General features: G+C 47.9%; 4 protein-coding genes across 5 annotated transcripts; 3 read left to right on the top strand and 1 right to left on the bottom strand.

Moving 5' to 3' along the window:
- Positions 1-336: 336 nt before the first annotated feature.
- LOC112895884 (cytochrome b561 and DOMON domain-containing protein At3g07570-like) lies at positions 337-2,013 on the bottom strand. The gene is made up of 3 exons (XM_025963885.1): positions 1,731-2,013; positions 1,205-1,649; positions 337-1,115 (listed from the first exon to the last, which is right to left on the bottom strand). The coding sequence occupies exons 1-3, from the start codon at positions 1,959-1,961 to the stop codon at positions 466-468; spliced, it is 1,326 nt and encodes a 441-aa protein (XP_025819670.1). The 5' UTR covers positions 1,962-2,013; the 3' UTR covers positions 337-465.
- A 587-nt stretch (positions 2,014-2,600) lies between these two features.
- Positions 2,601-7,114, top strand: LOC112895091 (probable membrane-associated 30 kDa protein, chloroplastic). Its single transcript, XM_025962970.1, has 11 exons — positions 2,601-2,837; positions 3,788-3,879; positions 3,970-4,080; positions 4,335-4,399; positions 4,488-4,569; positions 4,821-4,895; positions 5,058-5,128; positions 5,206-5,288; positions 6,012-6,076; positions 6,159-6,233; positions 6,735-7,114. The coding sequence occupies exons 1-11, from the start codon at positions 2,735-2,737 to the stop codon at positions 6,852-6,854; spliced, it is 942 nt and encodes a 313-aa protein (XP_025818755.1). The 5' UTR covers positions 2,601-2,734; the 3' UTR covers positions 6,855-7,114.
- Positions 7,115-12,088: 4,974 nt separating this feature from the next.
- On the top strand, positions 12,089-16,708 carry LOC112895994 (protein IQ-DOMAIN 14). Its single transcript, XM_025964029.1, has 6 exons — positions 12,089-12,541; positions 13,267-13,395; positions 14,345-14,914; positions 15,019-15,243; positions 15,333-15,452; positions 15,668-16,708. The coding sequence occupies exons 2-6, from the start codon at positions 13,321-13,323 to the stop codon at positions 16,310-16,312; spliced, it is 1,635 nt and encodes a 544-aa protein (XP_025819814.1). The 5' UTR covers positions 12,089-12,541; positions 13,267-13,320; the 3' UTR covers positions 16,313-16,708.
- A 2,066-nt stretch (positions 16,709-18,774) lies between these two features.
- LOC112891717 (chromatin assembly factor 1 subunit FSM) lies at positions 18,775-23,868 on the top strand. 2 transcript variants are annotated; one of them, XM_025958654.1, is made up of 12 exons: positions 18,775-19,410; positions 19,503-19,602; positions 19,879-20,023; positions 20,117-20,243; positions 20,640-21,145; positions 21,228-21,578; positions 21,668-21,749; positions 21,822-21,953; positions 22,520-22,924; positions 23,007-23,144; positions 23,289-23,334; positions 23,419-23,868. In XM_025958654.1, exons 1-12 carry the CDS (start codon positions 18,775-18,777, stop codon positions 23,595-23,597), a joined length of 2,847 nt encoding a protein of 948 aa, XP_025814439.1. In that variant the 3' UTR covers positions 23,598-23,868. The 2 variants fall into 2 exon arrangements, with proteins under 2 accessions (XP_025814439.1, XP_025814438.1); XM_025958653.1 differs by having other exon boundaries at positions 23,289-23,868.
- The last annotated feature ends 68 nt before the right edge of the window (positions 23,869-23,936 follow it).

Genomic DNA, 23,936 nt, shown 5'->3' with positions numbered 1-23,936 from the left:
CCTCGCCGCCGGTCACGGTCAGAAAGACCCCGATTCTGGACGGCCCGAAACGACCGGCTGGCTAGACATTCTACCGGAGACTGGTGTCCTGCACTGCACTGCATGTTGAGCTTAGAAGCAGGGATTCGCGGCAGCATGAAGCAGAAACAGGCGAGCGAGATCATTAACGGTCTTCTGAAAATTCTCAGGTGGTCGCTGCGGCCTACCGCAGCACAAGCGATAGGTTCAGGTGTGATCATGTATTGTTTCAAATGTGAAAAACCGCTTCAAAAAATAGTATGTACATGTCAATGAAACGAATGTCACATATCAATTGTACTTGTACAACATGCTCAGTAAACAACGAATAATGTCACGATAAGAAACAATACACGTCAATGCTCATCACACAAACGGCCTGGCATGGCAGCCATGAGAAACGGATCGGATGGAAGCAGGCAAGCAAGCAGTCTACCGCGGGACGGATCAGTGCCTGCGCCTCCACTCCTCGAGCACGAGGAAGACGACGGCGAAGATCCCGACGAAAACGCCATAGACGTAGCTCCACTCCTGCCTCTCGCTCGCCAGCGAGAGGCCGTAGAAGATGTTGGCGACGCCGAGAGCAACGGCGGCCCTGCCCACGTTGTGGTGGTACCAGTTCCAGTACCTCCTCGCCTTCGTCTCCTTCGTCGGCCTCGCCAGCAGCGCCATCGCCTGCAGGGCGGCGCCGACCACGACGACGACGCCGATGGCCTTGTGGGCGGCGACGGGGCCCTCGTCGTCGTCGAGCCTGAACCCCGCGACGACGGCCAGCACGCCGACCACGGACCCGAGGCCCTGCGCGGCGACGTGCGCGTAGAACCAGAACGGGTCGAGGCGCTTGAAGAAGCGCGCGAGCGCCACGCCCGCGGGGACCAGCACGCCCCAGCCGACGACCGCGAGCACGCCGTGCCGACGCTTCGTGCTCAGGAAGGCGCCGCCGCCGCTGGCGCCAGAGCTGGATGCTGAAGCCGGAGACGTGCGCCTCTCTCCCTTCCCCTCGTCGTCATCGTCACCGCTGTCCTCTCCTGCGCGCTTACTCTTCTTACCCTTCCCTTCGCCGCCCTCTTCGCCATCGTCGTCGCCGTCGCCGTCACCTGCGTATGTGATCCAACCACACGGATTGATCAGAGTGCCACTCAAGCAACAGACCGGCGCGTGAAATAAATCAATCCTTTTGGCGTACCGCCGCCGGTAGCAGGGCTCCCCCCGCCGCTGGAACCGCCGGAGAGGCTGATGGTGCCGGACGCCATGCCCTGGTGCTGCGGCAGCAGCCCGTTGGACCCCGGCAAGCTTCCGCTGGGGCCCACGGCGTAGACGACGTCCGTGAGCGGCTGCCCGGCAAGCTGGAACGCGAGGTAGAGCCGGGACCCCTTGGACACGATGGTCGGCGCCGCGGCGCCGCGCGCGAGCGCCAGCTTGCCCTGGTCCGGCGGGCACGACCTGGAGCTCGTCCCGCCGAGGTAGTACTGCCTCGCGGAGCCCGCGCCGGCGGCCGTCACCCACCCGGCCACGGCGCTGCTCCCCACCATCCGGCCCGTCGGCGAGAAGCCGACGGAGATGTACCCGCCGTTGTCCGGCGCCGACAGCACGAAGCTCCACAAGTTGCTCCCCGACGCCGCCTTGCCGAACTGCGCGCAAGAAACGCATTAGCGCTACGTGAAAGTTTGAGACTAATCAATCAATCCACTAACGACTAACGCTAAGCTTACTCTTAATATGAAATCTTGTGAGGGCCATGCTTGGAAGCAGGTGAGGCCGGTGGTGTTGAAGGGGACGAGGCTGCCGAGGCTTAGGCCGTTGCTGCACGAGTCCGCCGCGCTCTGCGAGCTCACCGGCGAGGGCAGGTACGAACTGACGAGGCAGAGAGCCACGAGGACCGGGAGAGGGCGTGGCGTGCATTGGTGGGTCAAGTGTCTAGCTGCTCTCGTGATCCTGGCCATGGCTGAGATGGTGAGGTACTGAGATCTAGCGATCGAGTGGAGTCAGGGGCGCCGTGGCGTGCACAGCGAGCGCCTGGAATGATTTGTGAGATGATGGCGGGATAAAATAAGCGGATGGCGTGTGTTCCGCCTTTGATAGAACATTGTTTATGCGAAGATTAGGAATGGGTAGGTGCGCATGGTGTGCGCTAGAATATGCTGGCTTCTAGTTCTCTTCTGGAAATTAAATTAAATATGTTAGCTTCTGGTTAGTTTATTTCTTGTAATTTCATTAATTCTCTTTAACATTTTTTGAGGGAAAAATAATTTCAAATTTGGTTTTGAATTTATTTTCAGACTAGGTTTTTTAGAAAAAGTTGCAAAGATAAGTTAGTTTACTAATTGCAAAATCCATTGGCAAGTTAACAAATTGCAAAATCCATGGGCTGATTTAGTTCTGGGATAAAAAAGCTTTGGGGATATAAAAGGGTCAGTTGGACCCAAAAACCTTATGCAGTTGGGCTGCATCAAATCGACCCAAACCTTGTCTATATATTATTGGGCTTCTCCACAAATTTTACTTGAGCCATTTGGGCCGGTAATAAGCTTCCACGGTCCACCGTCTCCGGAAACCATTCGACCCGACCCGAGATCTCATTCTCTTGCCATCGCTTCTCTTCTCCACACGAACTCTACCCTCGGAGATAGAGCGAATCGAAACACCAAGCAGAAAAAGAAAGGAGGAAAAAAAATCATTCCCCGTTTCATTCTCGGCTAGACCCCCGCCCGAATCGATGGAGATTAGGGCTCCGCCGACGAGCCTGAGGCTCGCGCCGCCGGCGGCCTCCGCCAGCTTCCACCGGACCGCCCTCAAGACCTCCTTCCTCAACGGCAGCGGTGCGTTCCCCGAATTCGTGTCGTATCCCACTTCCCCGTCTTATCTGTGCTCGCCGGAGAGGTTGCTCCATGATTTTTTTTTTGTTGCAAATTCGATTAGCGCGCTCCAATGTTCATTTGGTGGTTTGGGGCATGCTTGGTCGATAGCTACACTTCGCAGTGGCAAACTTGAGAATTTGTAGCTCGCGATGCTGTTATTGATTCAGTGCCAACATAGACTCTGGATGTCACTGGCCCTTGCTGTCCCGTATTGTGTACTCACGTCATCTTCCATGATGGTGTGAAGTAGCTTGTTGCTACGAACAATTATGTGGTAGTTGTTAAGGTTGCAATGTTAGGTCTGTAAAGCCCAACTTTTTTGCACCATTATGAGAAAAAATGAGCCTAAAACCATAATTTCAGTTTCAATCGGTTATGTTTAAACTTTAAGACACATCATTTCTTGATAAAATGGTATCCTGTTGTCTCTATCGGCAGAACTAAATCAGTCCTGGTGATTTGTAGATTACCCTGGTTACAGATGCAAAGTGAAGTACCTATTGTCGAGTTAAAGGTTTTGGGGGAATGTTGATTCTACATCTAATTGTGTTTATCAATGCTATAGTCTTTTTTATCTACAGTTCCCCTGAAAAATGCTATCCCACAAACTTAAAAAGCATAAATGGCCTTCGATTATCTTTCATTATGTGGGATGGTTGCTTGGTGAAACCATTTTGACGATTATGGGAACACCTTAGAATTTCAGAAAATATGCTTTTCATTCTTCTAGTCAATGTTCTCAATGCACATGCTAATACAGATATTTGGATGGCATGTTGTTTCATTACTGTCAGCAATACCAGTCATTATGCTTCATTAGGGAGCATAGTAAAAAATGCTAGAGTATAATAATATGGCAATGAGCTACAAGCCATGTTGACAACTTAATTTACCTATTTCTTGCTTTGCAGTTTCACTTAGAGTTGTGCGCATACGACAATCAAATGTCAACAGATTTAAGTGCAATGCCAACCTCTTTGATAGACTATCTAGGGTTGTCAAGGTGAGTGATATTGTTCCTTCACTATGTCATCAATATATTTTTTCTTTTGTTTATGATTATCTAAAGCACTTGGCTCTCTGGTTTGTCTAGTCCTATGCAAATGCTGTTTTAAGTACATTTGAAGACCCCGAAAAGATCCTAGATCAGGCGGTTCTCGAGATGAATGATGATTTAACAAAGATGCGTCAGGCCACTGCTCAGGTTTGTTGTGATTATAGTCAATAATAAATTTCATCATTGACAGACCCATGCTCTTAATTCCCATTAGTGCCATAAGGCTGTCTTTTCAACTACTTTCTGTTCTATTGTCATCCCCATTCCTGTTCCCTCACATTTTATCAGTTAGCTGCCTCTTATATTTGTTGGACACTCACTGCATTCACAAAATGAAACTCTGGTTCTATCATCCTTGCTCCATTGCATTCTCCTGCTGACATGGATTGTGATTTTGGAAGGTCTTGGCATCTCAAAAGCGGCTTGAGAACAAATACAAAGCTGCTGAACAAGCTTCTGGTGATTGGTAATATTATGTTTACTTGCAAGCAAACATTGGGTTCTGCCATCTGGTTGCTTTACTGTAAATGATCTACATTTTTCTGAAAGTGTAGGTATCGGAGGGCTCAGCTCGCTCTTCAAAAGGGAGATGAGGATCTTGCCCGTGAAGCCCTTAAGCGCCGTAAATCGTATGCTGTATGTATCATCTAAATCTAGATTTTTGGGTCAATGTCGGCCATTATCGCACTGTTTGTCTGCAACTTAGTTTTTACTTTTTAATTGGCTCACATGTATGCTGTGCAGTACAAAGTGTTCTGCTGGCTTTTTATCGCTCTGTTTAGCAATAACATGTCTGTAATATATAGTCTTATATTACAAGTACAATGGTTAACTTAACATATCGAATTCCTGATACACTTTTATTATTGTTGTTATTATTTGCTTAGGATAATGCGAGCTCCTTAAAGGCCCAACTTGATCAGCAGAAGAGTGTTGTTGAAAATTTGATTTCAAATACCAAGGTGAGATTATTATATTAGCCTATACTGAAATATTTATTATGTGCCACTACTATTTGTCTATTTGATTGGATCCATATGGCACAAATGGTGAAAGGTGCTTATTTCACATTTTTTTAATCACTAGCTTATCTGTACTGACCTGTAGAGTATGCCATTCTGCAGCTTCTTGAGAGCAAGATAGCAGAGGCCAAGCAGAAAAAGGATACCCTAAAAGCCCGTGCTCAATCAGCCAAGTATGCATTTATTTGTTGCTAATTACTGTTTTGTTCCTGTGTATTATGGATGCACTGAGATTTTTTCCCACCTTCAGGACGGCAACAAAAGTGAGTGAAATGTTGGGTAATGTAAATACAAGTAGTGCCCTTTCAGCATTTGAGAAAATGGAGGAAAAAGGTATTATCTCCTTGGCTATTATTATTACTTATCCAACCTATTTGCGCTGTGGGTGTGCTGGCCTAGTTCCTGTTGAGGCCAGAGACATGCTATGTGTCAAATGTAGATTAAAACTGCAAGAGGTCAAGTAGTTAACATCCAATACCCTGTCATGATTTCGGCTAGAGCATATCCAATGGACGTCTTCCATAACTTAAGCAGCAAAAAAATGTTGCCATAATATTATCCAATAGCCAACTTCTGTCCCTGATGAGTGTCGCCTGCGCCCTCCACCACCACCACACACTCATGCACTATTATTGTCAATCTGTTAGCTGCCAAACATTCAAAGTACACCATATCAGCTAAATTTAAGGAAATGGTGTAAATTGTTGGCAGTTACACTGTCAAAGTTCACCAAGATGACACATACATATGTAATGTTTTTTGGACTCTTGTACAATTGCTGATGCTTTTTGAACATATTCGCATTTTCGATAGCAATATTTTGATTGGTATATTCCAGGATCTGTCACTATTTATAATGTTGGCAAAGTACAACTATCTCATCTTCTTACATTGCATGTGTTGGCTTCTTAAGGTTACATGCCTTCTCTAAGTTGAGGAATGACATCCACCACTGCCTTTTCTTCCTGGCCGAGTTAATTTGCAACAAGTGATACTTCATGAGAAATCATTTGAATCTTTGGTTCACGAAAATAATTGCACATTTGGTGTTGTCAGTTATGGCGATGGAGTCCGAAGCAGAGGCACTTGGTCAGTTAGCAACTGATGATTTAGAAGGGAAGGTAAAATTGGATGCCACGAACTGGTCATTGTTGACTCTGTTGTTGTAACCACATCTGCTTATCACTATTTTTTTGTACACAGTTTGCATTGCTGGAGACTTCATCTGTTGATGATGATCTTGCACAAATGAAAAAAGAACTATCTGGAAGTTCATTGGTACGCATTGTTATTGGATGCTCAGACTATCTTCAGTAACAAAATTTCAAACTAACGATCTATTTTCTATTGATTTTTATCTATTTTCTCGTGCACAAGATAACAAAATGTGATCTACTTTGATGTATATGAGACATAGAAGTTATAAAAGTTGTTGTTCAGCTGTCTATAAAACTTTTGGGGCCCTCTAAAAAATATTGATGTTTCCTAATTTCATATTCTATAATCTCAATTAATTTTTTATTAAGTGTGGTCGAGCTCTGCATTGTGAACTTCAGGTTTAAAAGTTGTTTGTATGGTGTTTGTCATACTGACATAAATCTGTACCTGGTATAGCATACAATATTGCTGAACAAAACCTGCACCCTGATATTATGTCCATTGCTTTTCTTTTCATTATCGGAACAAGCCAAGTGAATAATTTATAACCATGTAGCTCAAATTTCATTCTGTGTGTTTTTGGTATTCCTTCTTACAAACATTTCTTTATGTCAACTACAGAAAGGGGAGCTTCCTCCGGGTAGAACAGCAGTGAACAACTCAGGTGCAGCACGCCCTTTCCCGGACCTCGAGATTGAGAGTGAGCTAAATGAGCTGCGGAGGAAGGCCAAGGATTATTAGATTGCACCGTTCCTGTCGATTCAGCAAGCCTGACAAAATCTCGTCCCCCGGAAGATAGTACAGCCGCAGATTTCTCCATTGCGCCTTTGAAACTCCAGTGCGCCCTGTTTGTTAAAGAGTACGGAATCGTGCAAACTTGTCGGCATTCTCCCCTGCGAGTGACATTTGTACAGTTAGCTATAAATTGATGTAGATCACTACTCGCCCCGGGCCCTTTTTGCATACAATATATATTCGAAAGTCTGGAGTTTCCACCCTCATGGTTTTGACTCCCTCTGCTGGTGTCGTTACATGTGTTGAGACTCGGAGAAGTCTTCAGGTCGATCGAAGCTGCCTTGCAGTGGCTGTCCGCGAGTCCAAGTCAGTGCTCGTGTGCGACTGGTACGCCCTTTGTGTTAAGAGAGAGTTTCAGTGGTCAGCGCCATCTCTGATGGTTCGGTCTCATGACCGGAAGTTGGTCAGAAAGTGCTCGTTTTGTCTTTAATTAGAGTCTGGATTCGTACATCGCCAGGACAAATGCTGCATCATGTGGACTTTGAACCGTGCATCCGTGCATGTTTTGTTCCTGCGCCCTTGCTTACACGCATTCTTGCCCTTTCATCAGAGAGCTCCTCGATATTTTTTTAAAAAAAGAAAACTTGAGCTCTAATGTCAAACTAGGGCTTCATGAGCGGTGACGTTTTGGTGACGAACAGTGCCTTTCCGTTGCACAGTTGGCATCGTGTCACGACTGGAAACTGGAAAAAAGATGGGCAGGGGTCGGTACGCTCAACGCTGGCGTGTCAACCCGTCAGAGCTCCGGCTGCCTGTGAATTCAACCGCCTTGACTTTCCAACGCTGCCCGCCCGCCCGTGCCGCGGCCCGCGTTGGAACCGGAAGCGTGCGTGCGTGCGTGTTGGACTTTGAGCCGCCGCGGTCTCGGCTCCCCAACCCCAACCGTCTCCACTGCACGCACCGGCTTCGCTCCGGGTTCCCATCAGGAGGCTGGCTGGAGGCGGTGGCCGGCCGGCCGGTGCACCGGCCTGAAACCCCCGTGCCGCCCGTGAGAGGATCACCGAAAATTCGGGCGGCCTTCGTGGCAGCAAGCGTGGCGAACCCTTGACCGTTTCTCTGGTCCAATCCGACGCACGCATCAGTGTGCTGGCCGTGGGGAGAAAAGAAGAGGAAGAGAGGGAAAAATCCGTTCTCATCGTGGAGGTTGATTTCTTGACCTGTTCGTGATTCCCGGCAGCCAGCAGCAGCGACGGCGTTTAAAACGGGTCAGCATTCCTGCACGAAGAATTCAACCTAGTTGGCTGCAAAGCCGAGACGTGGTGTAGTGCAGGGTGAGAAAAAAAGAAAAGGGCCCGGCCGGCGACCCGGCACACACCACGTACGTGCCCCAGGGCGGCGCGCTCTATAAAAGCGTGGAGCCGCCTCCTCCGGTGTGTGTGTGTGTCCACAGCCGAGCAGAGCGCGACACACACTTTGTTCTTCGTCGTGAAGGAGACTGAGACACGAACACAGCGAGGCAGCAAGAGCTGAGCCTGGCGATCATGGGCCACCGCGCGTTGCCGCTCGTCGCCGTCGTGGTGCTCGCGGCGGTGGTGGCGCTGGGCCTGGCGGCGCGGTGCGCGGACGCGGCGAGGCCCGTGCCGCCGAGCCCGGCGGCGGGGGCGGGGTCGGCGGCGTACGAGGCGGTGGTGTCGGCGCTGATGGAGATGCTGCCCCAGGGGCCCAGCGGGGGAGGCGCGGGCCACTGAGTTGAGCCGCCGCCGGCGGGGTTTCACGAAAGGGTGGAGCCCTTCCTGCAGCTGCTCTGTAGTTAGGGGACTAGACTGTGTAGCCGGCCTGTGGTTTCCACAGAGAAGTGAAAAGGCTTTTAGAGATTCTTCAAGTTCTTTGGTTTCCTTTTTTTCTTCACAACACCATTTTTTGCTTCCTTTCTTTGAACCTCCTCTGGTCGGTTCTGAAGAGATGTGTGTGTGTGTGTGTGTATAATATACAGAAAAGGTTGCTTCCTGTTAATGGTTCAGTTTTGTTCTACTATATGCCTGGATGCTCTTGTGTATGGTTTCAACTCTCTTCTTTTTTTCCTGGCTTGGTCTCAGCAGTCAGCAGGCGTGCATATGATGGATGACAATTGTGGTATTAGGTATGATTGGACTTTGGCGACGAATTGTAGTGGTGTTCCTGGCCAGCTCATGACACTGAATTCAGGCTTTTCCTCCTCTGCAGCAGGATTACTGAATAAATCATGACCAAACCCATTCCTCAACGACCAAATCAGGCGCATGGTTCTGTTTAGCCGAACTTGGCGTTAGGATCGGCAGTGGTAGATGGATCGGCACCGGTCTTTCTTTTTGACTTGTATCCGTGCAAGGCGTGGTGTCTGTCGCCAACCAAACTAAGATGATGCCGATGGGCATGAAAAAAGCAAACGCTAAGCGCAACAAGTCAAAGGCCACCTGGTCCGAACAAGTCGCAGCTAAAGCCTCTGGCGTGCAGGGGCTGAAGAGTGAAGAGTCAGGTGAGGTGCTGGCTTATCCGGTCGTTGACTCGAGCTGCCTGTGGAATAACGATGGTTGAAGAACAAGCTCTGCGTGTGCTCCGAATTTCTAGGCACGAGTTCACGGCCACGACTCGCACGAACGGTGCTTGGAAAACTCCGGGGCAGCAAGGAAAAATCTGAAGCGCCTCTGCTCTCCAAAGCCAAAGGAAAAGGCCAATGCCCTTGCGATGTCTGTCAGGCGCGGGAAGCTGAAATGAGCTACGGGCTACGGCCCAGCAAATCAGTTACTCATTCGACTGACGCGTGCGTCCAAGGCCCATTTCAAGCACAAATGCGGCCCAAATTCGAACGCACAAAGGGAGCCACCTGCACCAGCAAAGTTCAGTGTTCCCTTCAGGAAAAAAAAAGACAAAGTTCAGTGCTACCAGTTTCAGACTTCAGAGAGGAGCCGGGGGTAGCTCACTAGCTTGCGTGCCGGCCATGGACCTGTTGCCTCCAGCTGACGCAGCGAAAGGCCGGCGGCTATTCATGGCGTCCCCCCGAGCTCCGGTCACTTCATGTGCGTGCTGTGCACACGCCACATGGGGATCCTGGTTCCTGAGCTCGCATCCCTGCCAAGCCTGCGTGCGACGTTCAGTCGCTCACCTCGATCGGCCCAGCCTGGCGCGCACAAGACCCGCAGTTTCTTCAATACAGTAGTACTTTCACTACTGTTGGAACGCTGCAATTGGGATTCTGAAGTCTGATAACCCTAGCTGCTCTGCTCACCGACTGCTCTTAGAATAAAGTTTGAAGATGGAGAGGCAGGTTCAGTCGATCGACCACCTGAATCCGCACGCAATCCCTTTAAACCTCGACGTTAGGTGTGATAAAACTTACCAGACGAGCTAGCTTGAATCGCAGCATGAACTGTACCTGACGGGACTGAAATTTAAAATAGCTGCTTCAGCTTCCCAGTGCTTCAGATAAAACTGAAAATCAATTATTTGCATGTGGCATGTCGGTTATCATTTTTCTTTTCAAAAAAAGTACTTGGTCAATTAAAGAAGATCACACTCGAATTAAGGGCCTGTTCGTTTCCCACCCTCTAAACTTTAGACCCATCACATCAAAGAGAATCTTGCTATTTAGAAGTATTAAATAAAATCTGTTTATAAAATTTTTTGCACAGCTGTGTGCTAATTCGCGAGACAAATTTAATGAGCCTAATTAATCCATAATTTGCTATAGTGATGCTACAGTAATTATTCGCTAATCATGGACTAATATACCTCATTAGATTCGTCTCGCGAATTAGCACTAGGGTTCTGCAATTAGTTTTATAATTAGACTTTATTTAATACTTCTAAATGACAAGATTCTCTTTGATGTGACCCCTCTAAACTTTAGGTACCCGGAAACGAACGCACCCTAAATCGAAGAAGTGGTTGCTCTTTCAAGTATTTAATTTTCAGAAGCAAGCAGAAAAGGTGCCTGGTTTATTCCGAAACAAACCGGGGGGCAGTGGATGTATGCCCTAGAAGCAACGTCGGAGGTGACAGCTCCAACAGGAGCCAAACAGTTGCCGAAATCGAGATGAGGACAGAGTTGACGACGAGCGGGGGCCATGGCCGTGGCCCTTCATGTCCTGTTAGGAGCAACTCCCAGCACTAAGCCGCGCCGTGATTTGGACCAGGGACCCAACTAGCGTCCTAGGCCTCTATCTTATGAGGTGCGTTTAAGTTGCGTTTGATCTCTGGAGTACCTTGCAAGCAAGACTCCATTGTCAGTCTCCTCGGCACTTAAGCCACTCAATCCCATTCATTCCCCCTTCTTTTACAACACGTTCCACTTATATATTGTTAAGAAACAGTGGTGAAATGTTAAATCACCCGGGGCATTTTTTTACTACTAAACTCTTTTGTTGACCACTATTGCCTTTTTATGTTCCGGAATTAATATTTTCAAAAAGTTGGCAGCTAGTATTTCAAAAGTTTGACATAGTAAAGAGAAATTTTTGACGGAATATATTACTCACTGCATGGATACAAGCTGCATTGGCAAGAAGCCAAGAACATTGGCCCACAGAAGATGCTTGCTGGTTGTTGTTGATGGTAACTTCATTGACAATATATATGCTGCTTATCAGGATGACAGTTGTAAGTGAATCGTCATGATGGTCCGGAGGATTCATCCTCAAGCGAGAGCAATGACAGAGACATCAAGTTACCAGATCACTGGCTGCTATAGGATACTGTAGCGTAGGTTAGTTACAGATAAGCTAGCTTCCGATTAACCAACAACCAGCACGATCATGACAGCATCATTGCCCACGTTAAAAATCCACTGAACCTTGCGAAATTGAATCATTAGCATAATTATTAATTGTCAAAAAACATGTCCTTTTTTCTGAATTTCGTAGTTGAGCGCGATGCACAATAACAGCTGAACAGGGACTGTTAGATGAAGGCAGGCGCATCTGTCTGAGTGGCCATGAATTTAATCTAAAGTTCAGAGTGCCGACTGGTCTTCATCAACCAAGCAAAACATCACGAAAAGAAATCCAGGTAAGTATCCAGTATCTACTCAGACCAATGATAGTGAAACATACCTTACCTGCTACTGTAACCTATCATAACTTCTTGTAGACTCCCAGAATATATAGGATATTCTTTCAACCAATCAGGTTGCAGCCTTCCAGGCCTGTGTACAACTGCACAAGCCATGTTGTACAACTACAAGTATACATTACACATGGCAGGGGTCCCAAGTCCTAACCATACATGTTTGAAGCACTACAAAGGCAAGGCAAGACAAGGAAAAACAAAACAGCGCCCCACAAGTCCTCCCTGCAGCTGCAGCGATGTGCATGCTGCCTTTTGAGTCTTGGCAATCAAGCAAGGTTGGTCGGGTGTCATCGAGTGGGAAAGTGGGCACTCCCATCCACCACCAATCCGCAAAGAGATCTATAAGACGGGCCTCTCGCGGCCTGCAGAGAGTTCGGAGGAAAAAGGCGATGGCGAGGTGCGGTCCGCCGATGCCTCATGCCTGCATGAATTGAACAACTGAAGGCTTGATCGAGAATGAATGCAGAGATGTCGTGAGCTCGTGAAGATTTCAGGGAGAATTAGGGAATTATATTGTTGGGAGGGCTGCGTTGCAACTCTGTTGAAGTGCAAGTTAGATCGTGGGGAGGATCTGCAATTTTAAGCACAAGGTATGCACCTGTGGCTCACACCCTTCTCCCACTTTTCAGTTCTGATCATAAGATGATCCTTCCTTGTAATATGCAAATCATGCTGTGTTTTCTGCACGTTACAGAATTTCTTTTATAAGAATTGAGTTCAATCATGACATTAAAACATAGAACTTGGCCACACCGTTCTTTCATACAAAAACAGAAAAACTTAACCTTCTGCTGAATCTAATTAAAGTGGAAAATGCCTGTGGAACTTCTGCCAGCAATTGAAGTTGTACAAGAAAATCTTGAAAGGCAGTTGCCAAATCTCATTCATATTCACCATCTATGTGGAGTTATGCTGCTACTTGAAAGCTGTTTGTAGACTGTAAAGGCACTAGAATTGCTAGCAATGTCAGGTTCTGTAAGGATTACCACATATTTGAAATTCAGCCTGCAATGATATTATCTGTTCACAAGCTAGTTCTTAGACCGATCATAGATTCAAAGTATGTTTCCGCAGTGTTATTGTTATAAGTTTCCTGTGTTTCAAGTCATCTCTAGAACTTTAGTTAAAGGTTCACAAGAGAGTGAGCCAGGCATGTAAAATTCTACAACTAGCGCTCTACTTTCTACATCTTCAGACAAAAGCCTTTCTGATTCAACACAGCCAGAGTGTTTTTTTTAAAGAAAGGACAAAGAACAACACTTCATCATTACAAAGCATCCTTTTCAGTCTTGCTGTTGTTGATGGAATTACACAGGACTTTGGAAGGGAGAAATGTTAAAGGGTTTTAACAAGGAGAAATGTTAAGGAGATGGGCAAGAAAGGAAGCTGGTTTACTGCACTCAAGAAGGCCTTTACCTCCAGTCCCAAGGAGAAGCCAACAAATGTAAGTTGCTACTCAAAACTCCTCATTATATTAAGAGTAAAATACACTGCGGGCCCTCAAACTTGACTCGCTGTGGACACAACGGCTCTCAAACTTCCAAAATGCACATCCAAATTTCTAAACTTACTAATTGTTTCATGTGAGATCCAAATCACATTTATTTATTTTAAACTACACTACGTGGTTGCTGACTGGGTATTGAGACGGACCTGATATGTGGGGCCCACATGTCAGGTCCACCTATCTTCTCTCTCCTCTTCTTCTCCACCGAGGGTTGACGGCGCCAACAATCGCTCCACACCCCCAATGGGTGAGCGGAAGCCGCTGCGGGCGTGCTCCGCCGCTCCTCCACCCCCGACAAGAGCCGCCGCGGGCGTGACAGACGTGCTCCACTGTCGCTTCGTCCCCCGACGGGCGGGAGCCGCTGCAGGCGTGCGCCGCCGCCGCTCTCCCCACGGGCGAGCTCCGCCCCCGCGGGTGCGCGGTAGCCACTGCATGGCCGCTCCGCCCCGTGGGCATGCGGGAGCCGCTGCAGGTGAGCGTGGGCTACACCGCCGGTGAAGGAAATGAGAGAGAGCCGAGAGGAGAAGAGAGAAAGGACTGATACGTGGGCTCCACATGTCAGGTCCATATCATCGTCTTATCAGCCTGCTTCTTAGACACGCACTTAATGGAAAATATAAATATTTAGAGCTCGTATAAAACAATTAGCAAGTTTGAGAATACAAGTGTGCATTTTGGGAGTTCAAGAACCGTCATGATACGACGAGCCAAGTTCGTCTTACTCTATTAATGCTTTTAGCGATTGCTTAGGTTATACTTCAAGGAAAATTTGTCACCATGCATAGTGTTTGCGTAAATTTCAACTAACAAAGATTAAATGAGCACAAAAGAGTATTACTGTGGGGTAGTGATGTGCTGACAGGTGAGATCGATCAATGGCGTGCAGGTGCATCAGCTGGTAGCGCAGTACCCGCCGCCGCACGGGCACGCGAGGGAGAAGAAGCGATGGGGCGGCTTCGGGCGGTCGCGGCCCTACGCGGAGCCGGCGTCGCCGGCGGCGGGCGCGCTGATCAACATCCCGCTGTACCGCGAGCCGAGCAGCATCGAGAAGATCCTCGGCGACGAGGAGATGGATCAGCAGCGCCAGTACTACGCCGCCACCAGGGCGCAGTACCAGATCACGCCCGCCAGACCCGCCGTCGCCGTTAGCGCTGCTTCAGCTGCCGCGCCGCTGCCACAGCCGGTGGTACCAGCGCGTGAGCGCAGCAGAGAGGACAAGCCGGCCGCCGTGGTGCTCCCGCTTCCCCCGCCGTCCCCGCCGCCGCTGATCAGGAGGTTCGACCATGACAGAGAGCAGCAGCAGAAGCTGCAGCAGCTCCAGCAGCAGAGCAGGGCCGAGACGGAGTGGCGCCAGCAGCCGCCGAGGCGGCACCGCGCGGCGAGGCAGCGCGCCGCGCCGCCGGACCGCGCGCGCGCCGCTGCCGTGGCGATCCAGGCCGCGTTCCGGGGCTACATGGCAAGTCCATTCTACCGCTTAGCTTCCTGCTCGCGCGCGTCGCCGCCGTTGGTTTCTGACGTCGCGTCTAATTTGCGTTTCTGCGGTGATGGCGGTGGCTGCAGGCGCGGCGGAACTACCAGTCGCTGCGCGGGCTGATCCGGCTGCAGGGCGTGATGCGGGGCGCCAGCGTGCGGCGGCAGACGGCGCAGGCGATGCGGTGCATGCAGACGATGGTGCGCGTGCAGGCGCAGGTGCGCGCCAGCCGCGTCGAGGCCATGGAGCGGCGCAACCGACAGCACCACGGCGCCATGCTCAGGGACGGCGGCAGGTGGCGCGCCGGCTCACAGGTGAGCGAGGACCCTCTGTTCCAGCCGTTCGTTTCACTTCTCTTCGCGCACGGCCAGGTGACACGAAGCTCTCCGGCCGGGCATCGCAGGACGGTGGCATCTGGGACGACAGCCGGCTGACGCGGGAGGAGGCGGACGCGCGGACGAAGCGGAAGGTGGAGGCCGTGATCAAGCGCGAGAGAGCCCTCGCCTACGCCTACTCGCATCAGGTACCGCGACACACGTAGCCCACTCTCATCTCAGCCCAGCCATGGCAAAGCCACGAGCTTGATCGGCCACCTAAAAGGAAAACAATGGTGCGCCGTCGCTGTTTGGCGGGTGTCGGAGTTGAGATTGTCGCTCCACTTTGTCGTGTCGCGCGAGCTGACCGAGACTGACGCGCTGTTCGTTTGTTGCCCTGTCGTCTCGGTGTCGGCGGCGGCAGCTGCTGAAGGCGACGCCGATGGCGGCCCACGCGATCCTGGCGGACCTGCAGTCGGGCCGGAGCCCCTGGTGGTGGACGCCCATCGAGCGCCGCCACGATCCGGAGGCGGCCTACCGCCCCGTCGAGCCCGCCAGCAAACCCCGGACGGCTCTCGCCGTCGTCCACCGCGAGATGACGACGCCGATGACGATGACGGCGGCGGCGACACCGGCCCGATCGGTGGTCTCGGCCTACTCCACCAAGCCAAGAGCCACGAGGCCCGCGCCCGCCAAGGGGGCGGGCAGCATGAGCATCCGCGACGACGAGAGCCTGACGAGCTGCCCGGCGTTCGGCGGGGTGCCCAACTACATGACGCCGACGCTGTCGGCCTCCGCCAAGGCGCGGGCCCGGGCGCAGCTGCTCCAGCAGCAGCACCAGCAGCAGCAGAAGGCGGCCCAGGAGAAGCCCAGGTTCTCGTTCGGGCTGGGCCAGAGCATCGGGAGCTGGGCCAAGAGCCCGTTCTGGAAGGCGCCGTCGTCGCGGGTGGGCACGCCGGCGGCGTCGGTGGCCGGCGGGCGCCACCGGCCGACGCGGTCGATCAGCGGGCTGAGCGTCGACTCCAGCGTGTCCATGCCGGCCGGGATCGGCAGGAGGCCCTTCAAGTAGATACGTGTCCAACCGTGCGTGGGTTGCATTCTTCTTCTTCCTCCAGCTTCTCTCAGACGTGGGATTTGGATTTGTACGTGATTGGTGGTGTGGTTTGGTGTGGGTTTCCAATGCGTTTGGTGATTCGTTGTGCTTTACTAGCTGCTCTGTTCGCTGGCTCCTTTGTCTCGAGCCCTTCAGGTTTTTGAGGGTGCAGTGAGCTGTGGCGTGTAAACTCGGCGACTCCATCGAACAATTCCATGCGTCAAGGTCGTTCGTGCATTGCTTTGTCAATTGCCATGGCATGCATCATTGCCCGTCCATTTACTATTTAGGTAGCAGAAATACTCGTGCCATTTCAAAAAATAAAGGAGACAATATGCGTGTTGCTGGGACTTGAGAGTCCGATTGTAAGTTCTGACAAGTTTCTGAATGAATGTTTAGAGTATCCATTTATCTCGGTCACTTTGCAGAAAAGTTTTGACAACAAAAAGTTTGCGGACATTCAAAAAAGGTGAAGAAATGTTTCTCTAAGTTTTGATAAAAACTATGAAAAAATAACAAAGAGCTTCTGAAAGAAATTTACCACCATTCTCTAAAAAGTTTGCCACAACTTCTCACAAATTTTGCGAGTAACAATTTGCACAAACTTTTCTCCTAGGATTTCTATAGAGAATTCTTACAAAACATTTTTGTCACTTTTTAAAAAGTTTTTTTTGTGGATATGATATTTTGGCCTTAATTCTACTGAGAGCCTGAGATGGAAAAAATAAGAAAGCCCACAACAGAGTAACCATGACTCCTTGTTAGGTGGTTTAGGGTGTATCATCTCTAGTGCTTGGAATTGTAACACACTAGTGCTTCATCATGTTTTTTTGTAAAAATGTTTTTCAGACAACTTAGCTAGGCACGTGGATTGGTGTAAATATACAATTTTCAGGAGAGATTTAACCAGATTGGAACTATAATAATCTCTTTTTTCTGTTCATTGTAAAAATAAAACATAAGCATAACTTTTAGTGAGACAAAACATAGAACGAACATGTGCGTGGCAAAAGGCAAAAGGCAAAAGGACAGAAAAAACAAGAGAGAGACAATGGTGTGTGCGTGGCAAAATAGGCAAAAAGATCCACTGGAGCACGGGGCTTTGATCTATGGGATAGAGAGGGGTTGAGGGAGGAAAAGGAGAGAAGGCATGCATTTGTCAAATTCAAGAGGAAATAAATGAATTTTGAACTCAAACATTGAAGAGAGAAAATAGACAAAGATGAGGGAAGGAATGGGTAAATGGAGAAATACAAAAATGGAAATTGAATGGATGTTTTGCGCGCGCGCGCGCGTGTGTGTGGGGGGGGGGGGGGGTGGGTGCACGCGGGAGCGGTTGATCTAGCGCTTACACATCTAATGGATTTTTCGATGGACATAGTTTGTTAATACTCAAATTATTAAGAGCACCGGTAATACAGTAACTCATGATTAACTTGACACGCTTGTCGTGTTCATTGAGCGTCCATGTGGTTTCGGGTGGTTCATATCAAACCTTCAGTGCTTTGATGATTCGTCACGTGCTAACGCTCCATCGACTAATTAATAGACTCCATTTATTCGTTACGGAAAATATTTAACCGTATCCAACTTAGCACACTATATGGATTAACATCAACAAATAATTTTCACAAGGGAACTAACCAAACAGGGCACATGATTCATCGACAAAAGAGAGAAAGGACTGTATCATTTTTTTTAAGTAAAAATAAAAAACAAACCATAGCAGGAACCGGACGGTCTAAACATGGGCCAGGCCTAAACGTCTGGCAGGGGATAATAAAAAGGGTGGACGTGTATGGGCTCATTCTAACAGAACAGACAGACACGTGGCCCCACCCGATCGAGACGGCGGCGGCCGCCCCGCGGGAAGCCAAATCTACGAAACGAAATTCTCGAAACAGCCGGCCGCGGGAAACATTTTGCGCGCCGCGCCGCCTCCTCTTCCTTCCCTCCCACGCGCGCGCGCGCGCGCCCTCTCTTTACAAATACTCTTCCCGGTTCGGCACCCTCTCCTCTCCTCCAATCTTCTCCGCTTCCCTCCTCGCGCCCGTTCACATCCCCAATCCAGATCCACCGCAGGCGCCGCCCACCTCCCCGAGGCCGACGCGGACTCCGCCGCCGCCGCCGCCGCCATCCTCCGGCCGCACGCTTCGCTCCCTCCTCCAGCGATTGCACTCCGCGGATCTGCAGGTACATGTCTCAATTTGTGCTGAAACGTGTTCTCTTGCGATCTGTTTGTTTTTCTATCTTTTTCGAAAGCCATCTATCGCGGTTTCTAGTTTGTGCAGATTCTACTACTACCGTATTTGTAACGCCATGCCTCCATTTTTCTGTCGTTGTCTAGGTGGAGTAGACCATTGTTTGAACAAAGATTGGAGAGAGGAATGCGCTGTTAGTTGCTGGAGTAGCAGCTGCGAGATCCAAATCCTCCCGCGATGGAGAGCGGCGGCATGGTTCTCGGCGTCGCTTGCCCCGAAGAAGCCCCTGACCGCAACGGCGCGGGGCCACGCGACGATTTGGGGCAATCGCAGATGCAAGTCGACGGCCCCGTTGTTCTCAACCGATCCGCCGAGCTCGAGTCGTGTGATTCGATGGCCACCGATGAGGCCCCGGCGCAAGCACCATCAAGCCAGCCGGTGGCGGCGACGCAGCAGTCTCCTGTTACGCTGACGGACACCATCGTGGAGGTGCAGAAGCAGCTGAAGCGGAAGAGGGCCTCCGACGGGCCGGCGATTGCTGACGCGGACAAGGACGCTCTTGTCACTGGATGCCGGCAGGAGCTCGAGGGCCTCTTCCAGTACTACAAGGGGGTTTCTGACCGCAAGATGCGGTTTGATGGTGGGAACCTGTCCGGCAACGCGTTGGTTGGCTGCTTGCTTGAGGAGAGCAGTCTTGGGCTGACCAAGTTGGTGGACGAGATATATGAAAAGATGAAGGGATTGGAGGGTGTGTCGATGGCTTCGGTCCGTAGCTCTGTCCTTCTCGTTGGGCAGAGGATGATGTACGGGAAATCATCCCCGGATGCTGATGTGTTGGAAGATGAATCAGAGTCAGCTCTTTGGTGCTGGGAGGTAAGATGGGTGTTCCTTTACAACTTGGTGTTCTTTTGATTCGATTTCCTTGCATTTTTCATTAAAATTGAATCTTTGTAATACATGTGCAGATAAGAGATCTGAAGCTGATGCCTGTGAAAGCACGCAGCATTCTGAGTACAAGGAGATATGTCAGAAAGAAAATCCATGATAGGATCAATGCCATCTATTGTAAGGAAAACCTTGTTCTTACTCATACCAAGCCATTTTTTTTTGTCCCTGCCTGTACATATTCCATTTTGCTGCCGAAAATGTGAAGGATCTGTCACATTCTTTAAATACATGATGTGTTTCTTGAATGACATTTATACCTTCTGTTACTTTTAAAATAACCTGATGCTAAATCAACCTATTTGTACAAGTAGTAACAGAGCCTGTAAACGTTTAATTTCCCTATTCCCTATATTTCTTATCTGTCCACTCACTAAGTGAATGCATCATTGGCAGCAACTTTGTCAGTTCTGGAAAACCGACGAGTTGAAACCCAAGTGAATGATCTCAGGAAAGCATCATTAAAATTGAATAAATCATTGAACCTGGAAGAGATGAGATTAATGGTGGAACGAGTGATTCAGAAGAACAACACAGAAAGGTATGTACCTCTTGCATTTCTATTGATCCACACACACAATTTCTTTGTTCCTTGAGGTTCCAAAAGTTCTAATGTGTACTTTTGTCAATAAAGAGGTGTGAGAGATGCTGGGTCAACAGCTAAGGAATTGATGCAAGAAGCAGAGAAAAACGACCAAAATGTTAGCAGACTTGATGATGCGAGTGTATCTGAACTGCAGAATGGAAACTTGCCTGCTAATGTAAGTGGTTGCACTGTGCTTGATTTTGGTGTCCCTTCTTCCAAGTTTGATGTTTGGTTTGTTCAATTTCAAGTAAATTTTTGATGGATTAGTTGTTATTGTGCACCGGTAGTATTCCAGTTTATTCTTTAGCTAAGCACTTCCGGATATTCAGATATGATAAATGATGAAACAAGTTAGTATTTATTAGAGGCTTGCTATGCTGGGATGGCAGTTTGCATGTTTGAACTAGGAAATATGTTTATTCAGTTCATATAATGTTTGCAGGTGTGCTTTGTTCTCTTTTATCCTTTTTTTTGTTGTGAGAGCATGATATAATATTAAAATTAGTATATCAATGGAATTGCGCACAGTTTTTTCTCTCTCTCACTAATGCAGTTATGGTTGGGCTTCTAGGAAAAGGAGATTCAGAAAGTGCAAAAACAAGTTGAGAAGGAAATAAAACGCCAGGAGAAAGAAGAAGCTCAGATGAGGAAATTGCAAAGGAAACAGCAAGAAGAGGCACTAAGAGAACAGAAGAGACGTGAAAAGGAAGAAGCTGAAGCTAAGAAACAACAAAAAAAGCAAGAAGAGGAAGCACTGAAAGAACAGAAGCGTCGTGAAAAGGAAGAAGCTGAAATGAAGAAACAACAGAAAAAGCAGCAAGAGGAAGCTGAGAAAGAACAGAAACGCCGTGAGAAGGAAGCCGCACAACTTAAGAAACAACTAGCCATTCAAAAGCAAGCTTCTATGATGGAGCGCTTTTTCAAAACTAAGAAAGACAGTGGAAAACTTCAAAAATCTGTAGAGAATGACTCAGCTGATGGTCCCATTGACAAAAAAGAGGCAGTACCAGCAACCACATCAAAAATTGATTCTTCCTTGTCTCAACAAGAGAACTGGGTTTTAGAGGATCTTCGTAGGTTGGCAACATTTCCTGAACTCTATTTCTTTCACCTGCACACTTAGCAAAAGTGAAGTGATTTAATGAATATTTTTTCACAGGTTGCAGGTCACTGGTTGGAAGAAGCTATCTAGCTATAATAGGTCCTCCAGATGGGGTATCAGATGCAAACCCAAGGTGGAGGCATTTAAAGAGCTCAAGCTTCAAAAATCTTCAGATGATATGGTTGATGAAATACTTTCCACTCCGAATGAAGATAGTTGTCACAACTCAAGTCAGGAGAATGAACATGATAAGCTTGAAAGTGACATTGACATGCTACCAACTAGTGAGGTTCAATGTCATGGCACCAGTAATGCTAAATCTCTGCAAACTAGATTGATTAGGAGGAAACTTCTGCAATTTGACAAAAGTAACAGGCCAGCATATTATGGGACCTGGAGGAAGAAAAGGTTGGCTTGCAAAACTCATGTCACCTATATACTTATCATTTCTGTCCTATTTAGTGCAATGTCATGATTCGTTCTACTATTATCTGCAGTGCTGTTGTTGGCCCAAGGTGTCCACTTAAGATGGATCCTGATCTTGACTACGAGGTTGATAGTGATGATGAATGGGAAGAGGTACTTGTTGATATTCATGTGTCTTTTTTGTCCTTGCTGGTGAGAGATATTCATGTTTTGTGTTCTACATAGGAGGATCCTGGTGAGAGTCTTTCTGACTGTGAGAAGGATGGTGATGAAGTTATGGAGGAAGATTCCAAAATTACAGATGAAGAGGATGAAGATAGCTTTGTTGTGCCTGACGGCTATCTCTCGGACAATGAGGTATAGCACTAAACAAGTGATGTCTCTTGCTAATTTGAGTACCTCAATGGTCTTGGTGCGGTGCAGTTTTTAATGCTAGTTTCAATCAACAAAGCTCCTACCAATTTCATTGACATGAGAGCAAACCAAATATTGTTGAACCTGCTATGCATAAACTAGTCAGATCAGCAAATCTTCTCCAATTCTGTCACCTTGAACACTAGATAGATAAATGCTACTCCATGAAAGTTATACGCTAATCTGTTGGTGTTTATGTCTCATGGAAGGGTTATAACAGTGGGAGTCTTATTCTACGGCTAAATGCTGAACTTGCAAGAAAATAAAATAGTGGGATATAAACTATACAGGTGCAGCAGAAAGTAGGAAGATACAAGTTCTATGCATACTTTAGCAATTTTGTTCAGTTCTGTTCCATCTCTTGTGCTTTTCTTGAGTTCTAATGCACATTCAAATATGTTGTACCATATATCTGGTGTCAGTAGGTGTTTCACCTTCTAAGTGTGTTATAGTACCTCAATTACATGAGCAACATTCTTCATTTCACCATTGGAGTTTTGTTTCTGCAGGGGATACAAATAGAAAGCCTATTGGAAGATAAGGATGAGGAAGCCTGTAGCTCACCAACTGGTCAGTGCACAGAAGTCGAAGAATTCAGGTCTCTACTCCGCCAGCAAAAAGTCCTGAACACTTTGACTGAGCAGGCTCTTCGGAAGAGCCAACCTCTTGTTATATCCAACCTAAATCATGAAAAAGCTGAATTACTGACTGCTGAAGACCTCAAGGGAACAACAAAGGTTGAACAACTATGTCTGCAAGTTCTTTCAATGCGCATCTGTCCGGGAGGTGCGGTTGTTGATGTGCCTACTATTGACAACTCATCTGCAAGTGCTGGGGATATTAACCAGTCCAATGTGAAAAATGGTTCTCCTGCTTCTGCATCTGCTATACCAGAAACAGACCTACCAGAAATTGTAAGTATTGAGTAAATAGTAGCAGTATCTGTTTGAAGCAAGCATATTGCTGTGATTTCATTTTGCTTCAATTCCAATGCAGGTTCAGGTGATTCGATCATGTCAAGATGGTATCAACAAGGTGGTCGAATTACTGCATCAGAAGTTTCCAAATGTTTCAAAGTATCAACTAAACCGTAGAGTGAGGGAGATATCTGACTTTGTTGATAATCATTGGAAGGTTAGAAAGCTTTTGCATTCAAAGCCATCATACTGATTTGGATTTGCTTAATTGTTTCAGTATCATGATTACAAGCTGATTATACCTGCAAGGGTGAAATGGATATAATATGTTTTGTACTAAACTGTCTTTGTTTCTCTGCAGGTCAAGAAAGAGATTCTTGACAAGCTAGGCCTGGATTCTTCACCAGGTACTCTTCTCCACCTGTTCTTTTGGCAATATGAATACTTGGCCCTGACAAATATTCTCACAAATGATATTACTTATTTTTCAGTGAAATCCAAAAAGACCAAAGGCATAGCCATGTACTTCTCGAAGCGGTGTTTACCTCCAGAAGAGGCCATCAATGCTCTGGCATCTTCACCTGAGCTGCGCTTGAAATCTAAAACCATTCAAAATGACAATGGTGGCACTGAAGCTCCTCAGATTAATCTGTTCCCCTCGCCCCGGTAGAGTTCTTCACAAGATGATATCCTGAAGCTTTATTCCTCAAGTTGGATCAGGGTTCAATGGAGCTGTGCACAAAGATGAGCTCTTGAGTAACAGTGGTGTGTGTACAAAGACTAAGGAAGCGCAACTTGATTTTGCATCTTCACTGACTGAAGATGACCCAACTAGAACTTGGGTTTTCGACAACATGGAGGCCTGGATAATGTTTCTGGGTACATGTTGTAATTTTAGCCAAAAAAATAAGTTGATTTATGAAGGATACTTGGTTGATTTATTTGGCCTTGATGTGTCCAACATGTATCTATCTATTGTTAACGCAAGCGGCAGGCCATTGTTCTGAAA

Source organism: Panicum hallii, chromosome 5, assembly GCF_002211085.1.
Source record: "Panicum hallii strain FIL2 chromosome 5, PHallii_v3.1, whole genome shotgun sequence".
Lineage (NCBI taxonomy): Eukaryota > Viridiplantae > Streptophyta > Magnoliopsida > Poales > Poaceae > Panicum > Panicum hallii.
The sequence above is the reverse complement of the archived record's forward strand: the minus strand, read 5'-3'. Positions and strand labels throughout refer to the sequence as shown.